Here is a 19,882-nt window from a genome sequence, read left to right as displayed (position 1 = left end):
TGTTATAATTGCTCAACACTGTTATATTGTTGTGTCTTGCCTGTCTTTGGTACAAAAAAGCCAACTCTCTCCCAAAACTAGAAATATTTTCGTCATTTAAAGTTTTGCATTCGCTTAGATACGTTTATTCACAGTTTTGCATGTCATTTACAATTACAGCAGCAGAACAGACTCTGTTCTGTAATCTGTGTATTTCTAAATTCTGCTTTCATCTGCATTCCTGTTAAAATGCGAAACGGAAAATCCGTTTCAGGACAAACGGAATACTGTATCCACAAAACCAAACAAAATGTTACTGCTGGAACAATTTTTTGTGCAAGAGCATTCCAATTCAATCCTACTGCATAGTGCATAAGGTAAATATTTGTGCGCTAAAAGTACTCGGGCTCCTGTTCAAAAATTTCAGACTCCCACCCACTCGGGCTCCTCTTCACGTCTGCTTAACACATAGGATACTACTTTGATAATGGCTTCTTCATTGTGTTTTTGTCTTAAACAGCTGTACTGTAGCCTACATCAAGTAAACCAAACCATCATTTTATCTGTAAATTTTCAATTTGGACTAGGTTTGTAGGTTACCTATTCCTTTTTAATAAATGAGTTTTTCAGGGAAATTAGATCACCTGTTTAAAGGAAAAATATACATCTCCCGTTTAAATTGTAATATGGACCATCTTGAGTCTGATGCAAATAAACAAATAAAATAATCGTCTTGTTTTTGTATATAGTTCAAGTTATGGTGTACCTATCATGATGATGTAAGTTATGTTATGATGATAAAGTTGTGATGTTATTATGGTTGCTTTATATATAGCTTTCAACAATGTTTAAGTCAGTTCACTGGTTAATTTCTTTTTTTAAGTTTAATTAATGGAGGTTTCTCTTAAAAGAAAATTTGAGTTTGTCAGCCATTAAATTGAAAAACATTCAAGCTACTGCATAGGTGGGTAGACCTGACTTCTATTCTACACTGAACTTGGAAACTAGAATTTTTTTTTTGCAAGCAAGTTCACAATACATCTGGAGTTGTCCAACATTAAATATGTATAGTTTTGGTAACAAATGCTTGTGTCTATGCTTGGCAAACTTTCATAAAAAGTAAGGCATAATCACTGTATACTTTGTGTATTATTGTTTTGGTATATATAGTTTCAATGACCGTATATTTCTTTTACACAATACAATAGGATATATAAACAAACTTTAAATTCTCTAAGTAGCTGTATTTACGATGCCATTCGCCATGATATGAGATCAAAGACCTTTGATTCATGGCAATGTTGGCCAATAAAATGTCTTGTCTCCAATTTGGAAAACATTTTAAATTTGGAATAATTCCCAGATTAGGTTTGCTCTGTCTAAGACTATTCTGTATCCACTAAAATTTTTGAATAGGCTAATGATATGATTAAAAATATCAAATTTGCTGAGTACGTACCCAATAAAACACAGTTACTCAGTTACATCTTTCATTTACAGGTAAACATGAAGCCTCACTTCTCAAATCATCAATAAGCAATGGACAGTAAATTTACTTGCATCAATCAATAGATTTAAAATAGGAATGTGTCATAAAGTTGGTGAATTTTTATCGCTTTTGGTGTTGTACAGTCAATCAATTGGTGAAATGTTTTGCTGTAGTTTGCACAAATAAAAAATAAAAAAAACTCTGCTATCAGTTGTGACAAAACTGTCAATTTCTCCATTTATTAATCGAAATGAGTAAAGAAATTTTGTCAAATTTTTTGTTTGATCTGTATCTTTTGTGTTAGCCATTATTGGCTCCAATCAGAGGTTTAATGCAGATGCCCTAGGTCTCTAATATTTGTTGAAATTTCTGCAACATGTGTTGTGTTACAACAATACAATGGGTAAATGTGAGTGCATGATACATTTTTGTGAAATGTTTTACATCTTGTTGATCCAGTTAAGCTCCAATGTACCACATTTAGTTTACATTGACTCTGAAAATGCATGAATTTATGTTTTCTTGATAGTGGTGCATACTCATAATGGTACATAGCAATAGCATCTGTACATATGTGTACAAACTGTACATATATAATATAGTAGTTTTTCTCATCCCATTTCTTAGTTTTGATAGGTTTGTTTGAAGTAAATTTTTAGATTTCATTGTATGGTTAAAATTGAAGTTTGATTTTCTATTTACAAACTTAATGAACGAATCATATCTGTAAAAACAACTACCGGTACTGTAGTGTGCTGGCAAATTGCTAGTACAGTCAGTTTCATACTGCATACATTTCTTACTACATCAATAGCCTTGATGTTTACTTCATTAATTATGTGGGAAATGCAAATTTACAGGTAATTGTTACTAGCTGCCATATGGTCTGTAGTTTTTCTTCTAATAGTGATATTTAGTTTGACTTTCGAAATTCATTATTTATTGCAAGCCACTATGCTACCATTAGTTATTGCAAGCCCCACTGCTAAAATTAGGCATTCAATCATATGTTTTTAAATTCTAACGTAACATGTAAAGTTGGTTTTGTGTGAAAGATCCTATAATGTGTTGCCCATATTTTTTTCAATGGGCCTATTCAATTGATAGCAAACTTAAATTATTCTATTGCAAAAAAGGTTTCACAATTGCTTGAAATACAGTCCTGTTGTAAACAAACTCCGCATTTTTTTCTCCAGCATGCATGTGTGGTTGACTAACTTGCTATAAACCATTAGAATTGTGAAGCGCTTTATTGAATTTCAGAAGCAAAATCAGTTTAAATTCATTACGGCATAGAAATTTGTTACAGTGCATTGGTAGTACGCTGATTCTCCATTATCCTCATGCACTGCTTTCAACCCAAGATGATGATTTCAGCTATGTGTAATTGTGTAAGATCTTAAGATTGTCATCTTCTAACATTAAGCATCACATGTCTAAAGTAACCAACCCCACATACATGGATGTATTTTTTTGCTGGTTGCTTGACTCAACTGGTAAAGCTGCCATCATGGTAGAGCAGTGTTGATATGGAGGCTTTTTCTTATTGCACAAAATTTCAACAACAATAATTTTGGTGATTGCAGCCCTTTATGAAATATAATTAAAGTGTTTGGCCCAAAGTAGACAATGCTCAAGGGCACCGTCTTTAAAAAGTTTCACAAAGTCCATTAATCTAACTAACACATATTTAATTCAACCCCACTTGGGTAACAAGAAAATACTAAATAACATCATCATCTGTTTTTGGGTTGTGCATTGGTGGAGCTTGTATATAGTCGTATTCCTACTGCACAGAATGATGTTGGTTATTTTGTATCGTGTTTTTGTGTCTGTTCTTGTAAATACGTACGCGTTTATCCGATTGTTGTCGTTTAGTTTACTGCCCATGATAGTTTTGCAACGTGCTGCTAAAATTCGTTGACAAACTGTACATATGTAAATAGCGTTTTAATACTGTTTTCGCGTTTGCATGTATGTTGTGCTTAAATCATACTTTGCCATTTACTTGAATGTGAGCCACACGACCGATGTTGGAAGACAGCTTTAATATTTAACTTATCAGTGAAGGAAATTTACTTCTCTATTAGATCACACACTTGCAGATAATATTCCTGCATTTAATATACCACCTCGGAGTTCATGGATAATGTTAGTGGTTTCATTTCCATGTAATTTGACAAGTTTTGGTATAAAATTCAGGCGAAAAAAGTTGATTAGTAGCAAAGGTTTTTCTGTTAAAACAAATTTGCACCACGAGTTACTCAAAAAAACATAAGTCATGATTTGTTTTGTTTTATCTCACAAGCGTGTACTTTGTATTCGGATGAATTTTACTAAACTACTGTTGCTCGCTTATTAATATGCTGTGTAACCCAGCATCTGTTTTCCCCTGATGTCTGCCTAGCTTTTTGTTTATATTTTGCTCGTTCAGTACCGTTTTCATTTGAGCTGTTCACTGCTAATTTTGATTAATGTTTTTTCTCCAATTTCAAGAAAAGCTTATAAATGCAACAACTTGAAACAAAACTGCCCATCTGAAGCCTATCGTTCGAACCTTTTATAGAACCAGTCAAACCTAAACCCTTTTAAGTCCAATAGAATTCGTCTATTTTGTCACATAAGGGGATTAGAAGTAAGCGACGATTGATGCAAACATTTCAAAACAACAGGAATTGCGCCAATGTGTCTGGGCTGACAAAAATATGACAAATAAGGCGAATTCAACTAACTACTTTGCGGCTCAGCAATCATATTGTTCATTTGTTTTTGATGCGAAAATCATAACATAGCAATATGGTGTGCAAATAATCTGCCCGGCTTGCAAGTCCAATGTTTTGATGCTTTTAACGTTAAAAATGGAGCCTTCAAGCTGAGAATCGTAACGTGCTGTGTAACTTTCCTGATTTAAGCGATTTGCCTTCATTTGCATGAAGAAAAATAAACGTCACTCATTGAGTTATCTGCAATTTGAAGGACTAGCTTTTTTTGAGTGTCTGGTTGAGTTGCTTCTTCAAACGGCTGATTCGTTTATTACAGTATGCATGGGTTCCAAGAGCTTCATGATATTTAACTAAAATGTACACATGCAGAAAATGATGATGTTTGTAATCCGAGTCAACGTTTCAAACACAACACGACAACCATAAAATGTGATGAAAGCGATTACACGAACATGATCTACAAAATGGTTAATTTCAAGTAAAAAACGTAGATTAAACCTGATACGTATTACGTAACTTGGAGATATGTCCAATGCACGCAATTGTATAAGCATCTCAAAAATGGTGATGAAACTAGGCTTATGAAATTATACATTTAAATGGTTCTAAATATCATCGCAGGACGCTCCCATGCTCAGGCAGCACCGTTGGTCCCTTTTACATTGTAAAGAGCAATTACAATTTTGCTGGTTAGTTAGTAGCCTTATAACAATCTAATGAAAGCAAGCAGTTGTAACGCTTCGGGCTCATCGTAAAGTCACCAATGGTTAACTGAGCTGATCTTTTTGACGTAAAATAATTATTCAATATTGAAAAAATGACAAAATTCCTCATAAAACATAAAATCTCACATAAGTTTATACAAAGTAAAGTGCGTCAGTGGCAGAGAAAGTTGTTGTAAAAACTAAGTGCTTCAAGTTGTGGGTAGTCGGTGATACGCCAGGCTGATGTAACAATCTCATTTAAATAATAAGCTGTCATTATAAATCGCCAAAAATAAAAGCATTTATACAACCACATAATTTAAAATACAGCAAACATATATGACTCGGCTTTGTGAAACGCACGTCGCAGACCCAACTTTTAACGTATTTTAAAACCAAGACAGATGTTTGGCAACTTTCTATCCGGCCAAAAGCACCCATCAAAAAACATCACAAGCTCCTTGTGAGACACTAATAATCATTTTTGACAGGAAAGGTGATGCGACACAAGGTGGCATTGACCTATTTTTGTACAGTAGCCAATAAACAATCAATTTCGTCTTAGTAATTAGTCGCTGCCTTCACTCGGTGCTAGCAAAGAACAACAAGTTATGAAAATGCTCTTTTAAAACGACTTCGACAAACATTATTAATCGCAAATAAAGGTAAACAAGAGCTACGCAAATCGACACCCAATTTTCAACCTCAGAGAAGTTTACAAAAACTCTGCTAAGAAAGTTAATTAATTTAAGCAATAATGTCTCAAAAGAAAAATTAAAAATAGTTGATGGAAATGGCTTCTCGAATTCTCATGCATTCCACTTCGTCGATGTATAGCGAGTTGGATTTCACCTGCGGATGAATACATAGCGATAATAGTGTGAAGAGAAGTATATTGCTAAATAAACGTTTGTTGTCACAGAGAGAGGAATTCACAAAAAATGCTGTTGTTGCTTTATCACGAATCACGATGCTGTACCTAACAACTAAAAATGGATAATATGATTACATAACCCACCAGCTATTTATCTAAATACCTACTAAGCTAGTTGAATAATATAGCCTAATTATAAATCTACTTTTGGAAAATGCAAACTAGGTCTTACTGCAAATTATTGTATGGAAGTGCTAAGACGAGAAATTAGCTTGTACACCTGCCATTTTATCTAACATATAGTCTAAGCTACTCCAGTATAATCTACGTTAGGCATCCCCAATTTGACCGAGAGTTTTGTCGAGCTGATGACGACAAAATGCAAATAAGAATTTTGACATTCTAAGGGAACGTTCAAATATTACGTAACGCATTTTTTCCGAATTTTTGACCCCCCCCCTCCCCCATGTAACGCCAACGTAACGCTTTTTTCAATCCCCCCCTCCCCCATGTAACGCTTTTTCACTACGAATTCAGCACAAAAAACTACCATTTCGTACTCGAAAGCGTTACGTAACGTTTTGCTTGAACCCCCTCCCCCCCGATGTGACGCTAACGTAACGCTTTGCATAAACCCCCCCTCCCCCTCGAAGGCGTTACGTAATATTTGAACGTTCCCTAATCAAATTCGAAAGCTCAAAACTTTAAATTAATAAACAAAAAATATCGTAACGATATGTTAGGTTACACCTCGGTGAAAATACAGTAAAAAATGGTAGGCCGAAATAACAATGGATAAGTTAACTTAGTGATAAAGCTGCACGGTTAAAACTAACCTATGCTACTGTTTGGTCAAGTCTGCGCATTTTAGTTACGGTACAATATTGAAAACACAAAATTTTAAATACTATATTAAAAACCAATTAAATCAACAGTTGAAAGCAATCTTTCTTAAAGCCAATCTTTTGTTGGCAAAAATTAACAATAACTTCCAACAATGATTGACAAGTGTACCCGTATTGAATTTTCCAACAAAGTTCTCACGTTTCAAACACAATCCTGCTTTTACATTCCGCGCACAAAGCTACTTCAATGGTTAGTGCTGTGTTCTCTACCGGAAATCTGAAAAGATCTAGCAAAGCCTACCTGGATATCTTCTTCCAAAAGAAGTTGGTTTCTCGATAGACCCTTCAATTCAATTTCAGACTGGGCAAGTGCGCTTAACAACCTGTTGATGCTTGTTTGTATCTCGTTCACCTAAAATAACACCAACAAACTTCAAAATTAAAAATATCACAAGATTAAATGAGACTAGAAGTATCTTTCACATGGCAAACTATCTTGAAATCCTGCGTCTTACTTTCAAATAACTTACAGTTAATCATGCTTGTAAAGGTAATAACTTATGCAGATTAGGCCTAGCCTACTATCGCAATTCTCAGCAGATTCGAAGAATTGCGCTATTGCGGTAGTAGGCTAGGCCTAAGGAATAGGCTAGACTGCTACCGTCCAAACTTGGGTCTGAGTCCCTATTGTTGCAGCAGGTTTAAATTGTTCAAATACAATGTAGGCCTAACGCCCTTGGGAATACCGAAAACGTCACATTGCGTTGCCATAATACGTCTACAGGTTGGGACATACGTCATATCGGGGGAAAACGAGGTCACATGATATTTCAAACAAAGCCAAAAGGTACTTAGTCGACATGTCCTTATGCACAACATATCACACACAGCACAACCCTTTCATGCAGTTTATCCGAATATTTCCAATATCTTCATCTCTAAGAAGGTAAACAAAAAGAAACTGGTATGCTTAATCTTAAAGAATCTTTCACCATCCATGGACAAAAATGCTTCCAATTAAAGTCACTATGAATAATTTATAAAACAATAAATTTACTTCTGCGATGAGGCGATACTGCACAGGATCGCGACAGAGCTCAACGTTGGGCCGTTCAGTTCGTTCTCCCAGTCGGCTCTGTGACACCATCATGGGTGCGTTCTTGTCGGTAATCGCTTTGTTCAACTCTATGATATTCTTTTCCATTGTGCTGATTTCTCCAAGAACCTGTGTATTTTGTGAATGTTGACAGAAGAATGAATGCAACTGAGAAGGCGAAAACTATTGGAATTATGTTTTTTTATTCCAAGGCCATCTTTATGAAAGTGGATGTCATATCAGTAGGCTACCTACGTTGACTAAAAATGATGGATAGGCCTACTATGAATGCTAGAATGATAGCTACTATGCATCAGCTAAATATTTTAAAGTCATGATCAGTGCTGTGTTAAACCCTTTGTGGGCCCCGGGGCCAGAATAATTTTGGGCCCTCTATCGTCAAGCAGACCTATAGTATTGTGTATACTTTCACTGCACTGATATGTAAATGTGGTTCACTTCAATAGACTTTCTCACCAGTTTAGAAAACAACACAAGTGTAAGTAACAGCAAACACAGGTCTATCATTTCTTAGCTACACCTTTGCTCGGAATGAAAGCCAAAAGTGTTAACAATTTCTAATAAAAAAAATACTGGCAACGGAGTATAGTGACGACGCGGTAATACCACCGTACCGTGCAGAATTTTGACTGTTTGAACTTTGCGTCGCGGTACCGCGATAAAATCTGAGGATAAAACCAAAACTGAAGAAATTAATAATTTTCATTCAGATTTGGTCATCTGGTCTGGTAACATTATTGTTTTTCCCCATTTTTATAGTTTATCTGGCAACACTACTTGTATTGTGATTGTAAATTTTAATTTGTAAACAAAAGCAGTGTCAAGAGTTTTGAGAATCAGGTGTTTAATTATTTTTATTTAACATTATTTCATTCCAAGGCAAAGCTTTCATTATTTTATGCAGGCATTCAAGTTAATTAAAGTTTTTAGGGTATGGTAGCCTCTGAGGTTAGTGTCAAGAATAAACACTTAAACAGGTCACTTGTGAAAGAATGATTTTTATTTTGGATCAAAGCAATTTCAGTGGGCTACCATACAACATGTGATATGCCAGGCCTATAAGGTATTTGAAGATAAGAAAAATTTCATGTGCATATATTAAAAAAAAAGTAAATACAGAAGAACGTTTCTGCTAAAAGTATCCAGCATTCAATAAAAAGCAACTCAGATGAGCTATAAAAGGTGGATAACAAGTGGTGCAAGTTCCTCAATTGCCTAAATAGGCCCTAAATTTTTTTCCAAATTTTGCTTTTGTTTAATAGATTCTCTTGCATTTGATGTGCACTTGCACAAGTGCACTCTTATTCTTCATGGTGCAGACTGCAGAGGCAGTATGACATTTCGAGATGTTTTGCGTTGTAGTGTACGGGAAGACATGTGCAGTGCTGCAGCAGACAGTTTTTTTCTGCTCGTGACATCACTAGTCAAGGATATTTATAATTACGATAGTGTAAATGTTAAAAATGAAATGATAAATCATAAAATAAATTGAATATATAGGTAGCCTATGTGAATTCACAAAGGGCCCAACTCCATTTTTTTTTCATTTCACTTTTTGTGCTTTCCGATTTCTTTCAATCAAAAGAAATTGAATACCGGTATGTGAATTCAAAAAGGGCCCTCTAGTATTTTTTTCATTTCACTATTTGTGCTTTCCAGTTTCTTTCAATGTCTTGTAAATTATACTAAAAAAAGCAGCCAAATTTTTCAAACATATCGATAAACACATAAAAAATACCCTATCAATATTTCCATTGATTTTGAAATGGGCCCAACTACATCAATTACACTTCAACTTCTAAATAGTTTCTCCATATAATTTTCACCGAGTTAACTTATTAGGTATGATGCTTCTTACCAGTAAGCATAAAATCATTATCGAAGTTTCACCACAAAAGTAAATGACCAAAATAATTAAAACGGTTGTGCAAAAACACTTTGTGGCAATTGGGCCCTTCTTGAATTCAATTGCATCCCACCTGTTATATATATGTTAAATATATTTCTGCAGATCATGTTACTGGAACTAACTTTGTCGCATTTAACTTTCTTTTAAGATAGTAATGGTGCTTTTAGAGAAGTTTCAGTGTATAATAAGGGCCCAAATTTGAGATGTTTTAGTATAATAAGACCTAAATCATCTTTATAATGGACAAGTACACGCAGTAAACTTTAGAAAATCAAAAAAAACTTCACTGAAACGCAAATGTCTGTTATTTGTGGCCCCCCTGAGATGGTGGGCCCGGGGGCCGGGCCCCCCTTGGCCCTCCCCTTAACACAGCACTGGTCATGATAGCCTACGATTTCCCTAATGAAAAAAGCTGCTAACTAGCACAAGGTGTTTTACGCATTTATACCGGTCGACGTTCAGCCGATCAAAGGCGAATGGAAAATGTTCTGAAACGTTTTGTAGGCCTGGTTGTTGTACATTTTACGACCTTACCGTGTTGGACATGTAGTTATTACCTGATCTACCGCAGGCTCAAGAAATCAGTCGTGACTGATTGCCGAAACGTCGGAATAAATACAGATTCACTTGAGACAACTTGTGATAGTTTAGCTTATTTTACACCAGAACTAAGTTTATGATTTTCATAAAACTGTGACCAGGCTTACTCAACGATTGTGGAAGCTTTAGTGGTAAGAAACAAACAACTTTTTCTCAATTTTCTGCGATTAAATTCAAAACATAGAATTAAAGCGAGAAACTAAAAAGAACGTTTTGATTGTTTTTGACAAAAACCTGTTCATATTAGCAGCATTTAAAAATCCTGCAATCTTGGCTAAAAAACGTTGCGTTAAAAGGACTTCATCACAAAGCAACCTCTAACCCAATCAGCAAATCAGTCCCTTGTTGCATTGATTCAACGTGACGTTGAATCAATGAAAAAAGTGATTAGCAGGCTGGGAACCTTATCAAGATGCTTCTCCAGCTTGTTCTTTGCCATTTTCATTTCTGCGACTCTCTCTCTGAAGGCAAGGTTTACAGCATCGCGCTGTGCATTCATGTCGTCCGCGGTTTGCCGCAGAATTCCGTCTATGGATGCTCTCAGCATGACAGAGCTGCTGCGTTCTCGCTCAGCCTTTTCAATATTTGCCTTGCTAAAAGCAATCCAATCCTGTGGTGTGATAGAGCTAAATGCAAAACAATATTATTTATTAAGAAAACTTATATTTCAGGCCGGTTGTGATGTAGCTTGTTCACAAACAAAACTATTTTATCAGCAACTGGAAAACTTCTACTGCCAAGGAAGTAGGCCTATGATAGCCATTGCCCATTGGATTAAAATCTATACTGTAGAAATGTGTCAACATTAAGGTATGGACCGGTCTCAATTTGACGACACTGGGAGTTATCTCAAAATCGCCACTCATGGAAACAACTAACCCATGTTGGTGCGCAATCTGCTACAAACGGAGATGGAGACTGATAATAAAATGTGTAAAACTATTAGGATTCGCCTGAGGTTACAACAAAGGTTTCCTAGTTTTATAGGCCTAATTGCATTAGGCTAAATAATTTTTAATAATCAGCTGTTCAAAACGTTTTCCGAAATGTAGGTCTAGCCTACTAGACTGCTCAAATTTTAAACGTTTCCTTTGAGGGAATCGTCACAACTCACAATCGTCAAGTCTTTTTATATGAGTTTACGACGAAGGCAGTCTGCTATTTAGCTTTATAGGGGTGAAACAAGCAAATAAACTCGGTCATATTAGGTTTGAAAATTTCCTAACTAAAGTAGGTCCGTAGCCTACAGTAGTCTGTGCAGTTGTGCACTGTAAGCCTAAACCTATTGATTAACTTTTTAAGAATTTGTGTTTAAATAGGTCTACGTATAAAGGAATAGCATAAAATCCTTACTTGGATTCGATTCGAACGACATTTGCACGAAGTCCAATCCCGTGGCTATTGTTGTGAAGTTCCGAACAAAAGCTATCAATGTTCTGTGCGGTTGCTTTGTCTTTCAAGTCTTTTTCAAGATAATATTTCGCTGAGCGATTTAGTCTAAAAAACAAAAAGATCACGTGATGCTATACTTACACCATTTTGGAATGGTTTGTCATGAAAGGGTTGATGAGAAGTAGCCTAATTGTTATAGTCTTTTCTATATAGCCTGGGTTTTAAAAAGATTAACTTGTATTGAGACTCTTATTAATTGCATGCAACTCGCGGATAGTATGCCGGGCATGACTGCAACATTAAGTATAGGCTGCAATAAAACTCACAGTGCAAATTGCGATATAAATCTTTAATGCAAAAGCAATAACTCTGCAGACTAACAAGTAGGCCTACGCATCTTTATAAGAATGTTGTCCCGTTACTAAAGATGGTCAGACTTACCTCAACGTGACATTTTTTTAACACTTGTCATGAGGATTTAAGTCTATATAAATGACAATAAAGCAATCAATTTTTTTATGTTAAAAAAAAAACAGCCTACCTGATTTGCTCTACAGCCTGCTCATGCGTTCGCTTTAACAAAGCTATAACACCTTCAATCACTTCTACTTCTTTCAGCAATTCCTTTTCAACCTTGTCATGAACTAAATCGATTGATACGCGACCTTCCCTGAAAGGTAAAACATTATTAATTTGTGGCATGAATTATTTTACTTGAAAGTTACAATTACCCCAATTGCCAAGAGTTTGTGCTACACCCATAATAACACTGTTGCAGGTTATTTGCAAACTTAATCATGTCACTATTTTAGTTAAAGACGAAATAGCTGAGAGATGAAAACATTAGTCCAGATCTCAAAATCATTAACCCTTAAATTAAAGCTTCAGTTAAGCTTTAGCCTAGAGTAAAATAAAAAATAGAATTCTTACCTATTCAGTAGACATTTTCGGGCTATTGAAAGTGGCTCTTCACATGCAGCCAAAGCTTTTTCTAGTCTAATTTTGAAGTTTAGCAATACATCATTTTCTGTAGTAAGTTCAGTTAATTTCAGTTCCAATTCGGATTTCCAGTATTTAATATCTTCTAGACGCTGAGCTGCAAAAGATATAGAAAATTGACAAATCGTAGCTCAAAACAAAGTTGCCAGTAGCCTAGGCCTATTACTATGTAGCCTACTGTATTCTCTATTGATGCTAAGCATACATCATACATACTCATAGGGTACATCCACCATATCCTTCGGTGTACATCTAATACACATTGGTGAGGAATTAGGTAGTGGAATATATTTTCTGATAAACATTGCTAAATTATTTTTCTCATGTCCCCGATTTTTCTTATTAAGAATTCATTTGCTCACTGAGAAAAAAATTAGTAGTTTTCAAGCGACAAACTTTTAAATGTATAAAGATGAAGTAAAAAATAACCACCGCAAACAAAATCATGGACAGCATAATTCAGTCATAAGAAACATGGTTGATTGACTGATCTTTCACATAGCCTATTGAAAAACAAGAAAACAGACAGCAATTCAAAGAAATATGGGGAGAATTGTGACTGTCAAAAAAAAGAACAAAAGAAGACATACAATTGTCAAAAGAAAAAAACACAGGTCAAAGGATTTACTAAAATTGCAAAACATCTGAGGTATCAGGTAGGCTACCAATGTGGTAAACACAAATGAAAGCAACAAGTGGACCAAAATAGCCATGGAGACTGGAGAGGTCTTCAAGAGATTAGAATGAATGAAAACCAAAGGGAGAAATGGCGGGATGATGTTAAAAGAAAGACTGGTATAACCTAAACATTTAACAAAAACAGTAATGTATAGGTAGTGTAGAATAGTGTGGAAACGTATGCGGAGACCACTTGCCAGCAATTGCATGCCCGATTGAGTTGTTAAAACTAAACACAAGCAATTAAATTACAAATGCCTTGGTTACAACAAACAGCAAGGTAATTTTTCACTGCAGGCTAGAACTTGCAACCTCAATCAGAAAACTTTGTAGAAAATCGCATTTACTAGCAACACGAGTACAAACAATGCTAAGAACACTTTTTATGCAAACATAATAAAGCAACAAAGAATGCAATTAACATTTCTATTCAACTTATTTTGAATGCTGTGCTGTAAATCCAGCAAAAGTGTGAGCTCTGAATAAGAATATTCCATGTTTGATGTGACATTAGCTGCGGTGATGGTTAGGATTGATTACCACCCAGCTAACATGAAAGCGCAATTTGTGTCTCCAACAACAAATGCACCATGTTTGTTAATTGTTCGAAACTTTAAATCTATATAATACACAATGACCACTTACCAAATTTATTATTTACATCCCTTTGACTTCGAATAGCTCTTTTTTCAACTTCTTCAATGAGTCGGCAACTTTCATCAATTAGTCTTTCTGATCTTGTGCGTTGACTTTCAGCATTATCATATTTTACAAAGTTTGATGTGTGCCATTCGGGAGGGGTAAACTTTTGGGGAGCTTGAACCAATTTAGCCATGATACATCAATGTTAATTATAATCTGTAGTAATACAACATGTTAAATGACATATCAATATGCAAACAAGAAGCTAAATAAGTATTCTGAAACTGCTGGAGTGAAATCTTTTGCTTTGTCATAATAATTCTACATATAATCGCAAAACCTTTGTTTATATTTGGATTATTAGGCCCACTCAACTTCAAACTACAGTAAAGTCTACAGACTTTAAAGTAAAACATTACACTAAATTTTAAATAAATTTTTTGAATAGGGAAAATAGGGATAGGGAAAATAAATTGTTTGAGATGTTTGTTTACAAGTTTTTTTGGTAAGTGTACTAAAGTTTTAAAGCCGAAATTTTAGATAATACTTCAAACTACAAAAAAATGGCGTAAAAGCTTTTTGCATTTAATATCATATTAATTCCTTCTCTTGTTCACCTCTCAAGTAATGCCCTATTTATGATATTTGCTGACACTGACAGCCTAAATATGCAATGAGGTTCAATCAATCAATCAATCAATGTTTTATTTGTCAGTAACAGGAACATAGGTACATGTTTGAAATATGCAATATACACACAAACACAGTACAAAAGTTACACAAGTTCCCATACCGACAGGGAGACAACGAGACGACCATACGGTCTACTAGTCAATTGCCACCCTACGGAAATTACGATTTTGCCATTTAAAATAAGCTTACAAGAGAAAAATAATAATTGAAACGTTCCCGCGCTTCAACAACAGCATACGCATAAAAAAAACATATTGATGATAACGTAGGCCAAAACACAAAATTCCATGAAGCAAGCAGAGAATAATAAAGTTCCCGAAGCAACTGACAAGTTGGTTTCCATAACATATCACTTATTACGATGCACTGTAGCTTTGTAAAATTAACGTTTTGATCTCTTTTTTGAAACAATGAAATGATAAGTTTTTTAGCCTACTTGGAACCTCTGACCAGAGCATTGGTCCCAATACCTGCATGGACTTCTTGCCAAATTCTGTGTTTGATCTGTTTATAAAATAATTGTTGCCTGTTTGATATCTTGTGTTATGCTGATGAATAGATGAAGCATTTGTAAATAAATCACAATACGTAGACGGATACTCATTCATATGAACTTTGTACATATTTTTTTTTATTTCAATGTTATGTATGTCTTTTAGTTTCAAGATGTTCATTTTGAAAAATAAAAAATTAGTGTGAGCATAGTAATTTTGTTTCGTAATTCGTCTTATAACCTTTTTTTGTAATTTTATTAATGGATCCAGTGCACTGTCACAGGCCTTTCCCCAGCTTGAAATACAATATTGCAAATGACAGTAAATCAAAGCGTGATACACATCTTTTAAAGTGTCTGTGTTGACATAATTTCTGAGTTTAAGCAACGCCCATGAACCTTTTGCTACTTTTCCGCAAATTTTATCTATGTGATATGGTTATGATATGGTTATGGTGATATGGTTATCTATGTGATTAGGTTATGATAAACTCTTTCTAAGAGTTGGATATCAGACATCCAAACAGCCTCTAAGCTTGGAGAAAAACACACGTTAAAAATCACAATAATCCAATAGTTAAACACCACAGCCACTCTCACTGGTTAAGCAATCTGAAATGATATTTCTAAAACATACAAAATTGAATACCGTAAGACTTTTTATCAATTTTTAAGTCAAAATTTACCCTTCTATGATTGCCTAGTCTAAAATATTACTGGTTTACAGACTTTACATCAGTTATCAAAAACAAAGGCCAGTAACTTTTTTCCCCTATGGAATATGAACCAGTTCAAAAAAAGCCAATCAAAACTAGAAAAAAAGCTTGAAACAAACTTAATGTCACATTTCATACTACTAGTCTAATAGTAAAACAAATAAAAAGCAGCACCACATTTATACAAAGAGAAGCAGTAGTTATTGTAGTCTACCAGCTGAGTAAACAAAGTGCTATGTGATGCTGGTTTCTTGTTCGTGCAAGTGCAAGCATACAAATGCATGCAATGACTTACATTCAGATGTTTGGAGGTAAGTTTCTGCACAAAATTGTATTGCTGTAACAAGATTAAAACTTTTTTGCTTAAATAATTTACACACAGTGTGGATCATACAGTAAATATGTGGAATGTCACATCTGATGCAGGCCCGGATTTAAGGGGGCAGAGGGGGCAGTTGCCCCGGGCCCCCCGACTTTTGAAGGGCCCCCCTATGTGGAAAAAATGTGATTTTGTGTTATTTTTTTCCTTTTGGCCTTTAAAGTTTCTTCAAAATGCTGTGCAGTACTGGACTGATGCTACTGTAGACGTAGAGATGGTTTTTTGCGCCGTGGCCTTGAATCTAAAAGTGCCCCGAGCCCCCCATCAGCTAAATCCGGCCCTGATCTGATGTCATAAACACATAGACCTAGTGCCTACAGAGACTCTTTGGGGTAACAAGGAGGTCTTCCGATTGCCTGTCTTTTTCATGATCTTTTGTTTGCTATTTTGAGTGCTTCTCCATTTAATTATGACATAGGCTATGCTTTTACAGCACTAAAGATAAAAACAGTATATATAGTTTTTGAAATTTTTGCTGAACATGAGTTTAGTACCGTATACTACATTTTTGACTCTTTAGTTTTTGATTAGATTAACCAGGCATTTCAACCATTCTGCTCATTTTGCTAACACAGCCACTTTTTATATATTGATTTTCCTTAACGTGTCCGCACCAATAGCTCAGTTGGTTTTATCATGACTTCGTCTCTGAAGAAGCTTCAAGCTCAAGGGGCGCTGGTTTGACTCTTGAAGTGTTTCCTTGAGTAACGCACGTTAAGGACTGCTCTCAGCGGCAATTAATGAGTGAAATAATTCCTTGGCAAGACACTTTAACAACCGGAAACTTCATTCTGTCAATCCCGGTGACCGGTCAGGTGTCAGTTCAAAGCCTCTACAAATATGAGAAACTGCCAGGAATAAGCTCTTAAAAAGCTTTTCCAATCCGAGAATAAAGATTCAATCATTCAAAGTGTAAAAACATTACATCTAAAACCTCAACTCTATGCCCAAAATGGACACTTAAATCCTAGAAAATATTGTGTCTCACACAACTGACTTAGTCTACCAAATCTTTTTAATAAAAACAAAAAAATATCAGTAACCTTTCAAGAACATATAGCTCCACACAAAGGGTCAACTGTTTTGATCTTAGGGATCTCTTCAGTGCAATAAAATAATAGAAAAAAAGTTTGGCTTGGATTGCTTCAATTCTTCAAATGAGATGTTTTTTTTTTAGGGAAATTAAAAAGCATATTTGTCGGCAGCAGTGGCCGAGTGGTTAGCGCGTTGGGCTCGCAGTCGAGAGCCTGCATGTTCGACTCCAGCCACCCACACTTGCTGTTGTTTCTCTGGGCAAGAAACTTTACGATAATTGCCTCTACCCAGTGATCGATTTCGAGTAATGGGTAGTACCAAATTTCAGTAATAAATAGAGTAGACAACCGGAAACAGACATTGCAGTTGGCTGCAGCGTGGGTCAGGTGTACATCGGAAGGCGTACACCGATGCATAGCGCTCAAGTCCGCTTTCTTGCAATGCAGGATAAAGATAAACAAACAAACAAACAAAACAAAAGGTACCGGTATTCTACGTACGGTAAGTAGCCTAACTAAACCACTTCTTTTTCTAATTTTTTTAAAGGTATCCTACTTTCCTTTCTAACTATAATCCATTTTTTATAACATGCAAAAATACGTTATTTATATAAAATTTTTATATAACCGCTCACAGACAGGTGACCTAAGCCTATATATACCAAATAGCCTATGCGTGTTTTCCATAATCAGCTATTAAAAGAAAGTTGTATGGAAGTGGTTAAACTAAAGTTTTTATTTCTGTAAATTTCGTACATACAACCTTGTTTACAACAATAACAATTAGCTTTTCATGATCATTAATTTGAAAATTAGTTCTTTGTCTAATTCTGGTTTCACTTGATTACAGTACGTTTTCCCAAAAGACTCAACTACTGCAAATCTATACACAATACACTTTAAAAGCAATTTTCAAATATAAAACTAACCTAAAAATACCACAGTGAGCTTACCTGCAATTGTGCAAGCAATCGTTTACATTGCATTCAAATTTTGGAGGCGCGTTGCATTTAATTCGGTTTTTAGACTATAAGGCTAGACCTACTGCATGCTTTGACTTTTAAGGTTCAGAAAATTTATGCCATACCAGCCAAACTTTAGAAATAATTAAAAACGCAACATTTCTTTACTCCTTTGTTTTTAGTTGTATTTGCGTTTAACTTACTTCGAACAGCTCTTTAAAAAGTCAAGACGCTTCACGTTACCAAGCAACAGTTTCTTAACAACTCTAAAGGAACTGTGAGCAAGATTCTGAAAATTTATTTAAAAATAGAAGGGGACAAAAGATCCGAGAAACTGAAAGATATTTTAATAGTCATTCAATGAATTAGATTACGCAACTATGGCTTTAGTTTGCTTCACGGAAATAAAAGTTGGAGAAAGAACTCAGGGTATAAACTACTTGCTTCATAAGCTTGGATCCAACAAATGATAGTTCACTTCTCAGTGTGGGGCTATATGTGCCTGTCATTTATTGAAGTTTGTACAGAAGCACTTACTGAATGATGTAATTTGCACAAGGACGTGAAAAGGATAATCTGGGTCCGGTAGCAAAAAAAATCCAAGACCCCTGAAACTTAAAAAATAACAAGGAATCTCTTGAAAAAACTACTTCAGGAAAGAAGGAAAAAACGATAAAGTAGCCTATACTACTATAAAATGGAAGTAACAAGTAGATTTCTATCGCAACCAAGGGTTACAAATACATTATAACTATAAACTACTAAGCGTTTAAAACTTTACCTACAGGGTGATCAAGCCAAGTGTAGACAAATATTTATAGAAATAACAGTAGCTTACATCCAAGAAGGGGAAAAAATTGCACATAAGAGAAGAGAAAAAGAAAAATACAATAAAGAAAAATACAAAGAAAAGTATAAATATACAAAATGTACTCTTATTTTTTAATATACGGTATCCTCCTTTTGCCTTCACCAAACGCCTTAGTCTGTTGTGCACTTGACTGCATAAGGCACGTATGGTGTCTGATGATATTTTTTCCCAACAAGTGCGCAATTTTTCCTTCAGAGCTGAAACGCTTGAATGATTTGAGGAACAGGCTTCACTCTCCAAGATACTCCATTGCGAAGTCCATTAGCTTTAAATCAGGACAGGATGGAGGCAGGGCCGGGTTTAGCTGATGGGGGGCCCGGGGCACTTCTAAATCGGGGGGCCCCGTGCAAAAACCACCTCTACGTCTACAGTAGCATTAATCCAGCACTGCACAGCATTTTGCAGAAACTTGAAAGGCTGAAAGAAAGAAAAAATAGCACAAAATCACATTTTTTCTACGTAGGGGGGCCCGGAGCACCTGCACCCTCTGCCCCCCCTAAATCCGGGCCTGGATGGAGGCCATAATTCCTTTGGCCAAAACCCTGCCATATTCTCCTTACACCAGTTCTGGACAAGATTCGCTGTGTGGGACGTAGCCCCGTCTTGTTGAAGAGTTATTCCGTCCTCTCCAAATGTTGCATTGATCCAGGGAATCAATTTCTCCTTCAACATTTTCAAATAAACATGCTGATTAACTTTTACTCCCTCTTCAATGAAAAAGAGAGGAGTTTTTTCACCAGTTGAAGTTACCCCTCCCCAAACCATCGCAGAGGCTGGTTTCTG

General features: G+C 35.5%; 1 protein-coding gene across 1 annotated transcript; it reads right to left on the bottom strand.

Annotated features, from left to right (window-relative positions):
- Positions 1-4,468: 4,468 nt before the first annotated feature.
- On the bottom strand, positions 4,469-18,421 carry LOC145787142 (tektin-1-like). The gene is made up of 9 exons (XM_082598868.1): positions 18,220-18,421; positions 13,955-14,167; positions 12,563-12,728; positions 12,174-12,302; positions 11,594-11,737; positions 10,644-10,866; positions 7,672-7,839; positions 6,916-7,026; positions 4,469-5,747 (listed from the first exon to the last, which is right to left on the bottom strand). Exons 2-9 carry the CDS (start codon positions 14,142-14,144, stop codon positions 5,670-5,672), a joined length of 1,209 nt encoding a protein of 402 aa, XP_082454994.1. The 5' UTR covers positions 14,145-14,167; positions 18,220-18,421; the 3' UTR covers positions 4,469-5,669.
- Positions 18,422-19,882: the final 1,461 nt, after the last annotated feature.

Source organism: Aplidium turbinatum, chromosome 18 (genome assembly GCF_918807975.1).
Source record: "Aplidium turbinatum chromosome 18, kaAplTurb1.1, whole genome shotgun sequence".
NCBI classification, from domain to species: domain Eukaryota; kingdom Metazoa; phylum Chordata; class Ascidiacea; order Aplousobranchia; family Polyclinidae; genus Aplidium; species Aplidium turbinatum.
The sequence above is the reverse complement of the archived record's forward strand: the minus strand, read 5'-3'. Positions and strand labels throughout refer to the sequence as shown.

Coding starts and splice junctions, on each gene's coding strand:
- LOC145787142 (XM_082598868.1), bottom strand. CDS start 14,144: ATGGCTAAATTGGTTCAAGCTCCCCAAAAGTTTACCCCTCCCGAATGG. Junction 12,303..12,562: donor CGAAAATGTCTACTGAATAG/GTAAGAATTCTA, acceptor TTTACCTTTCAG/GGAAGGTCGCGTATCAATCG. Junction 7,840..10,643: donor TGGAGAAGCATCTTGATAAG/GTTCCCAGCCTG, acceptor CAAAATACACAG/GTTCTTGGAGAAATCAGCAC.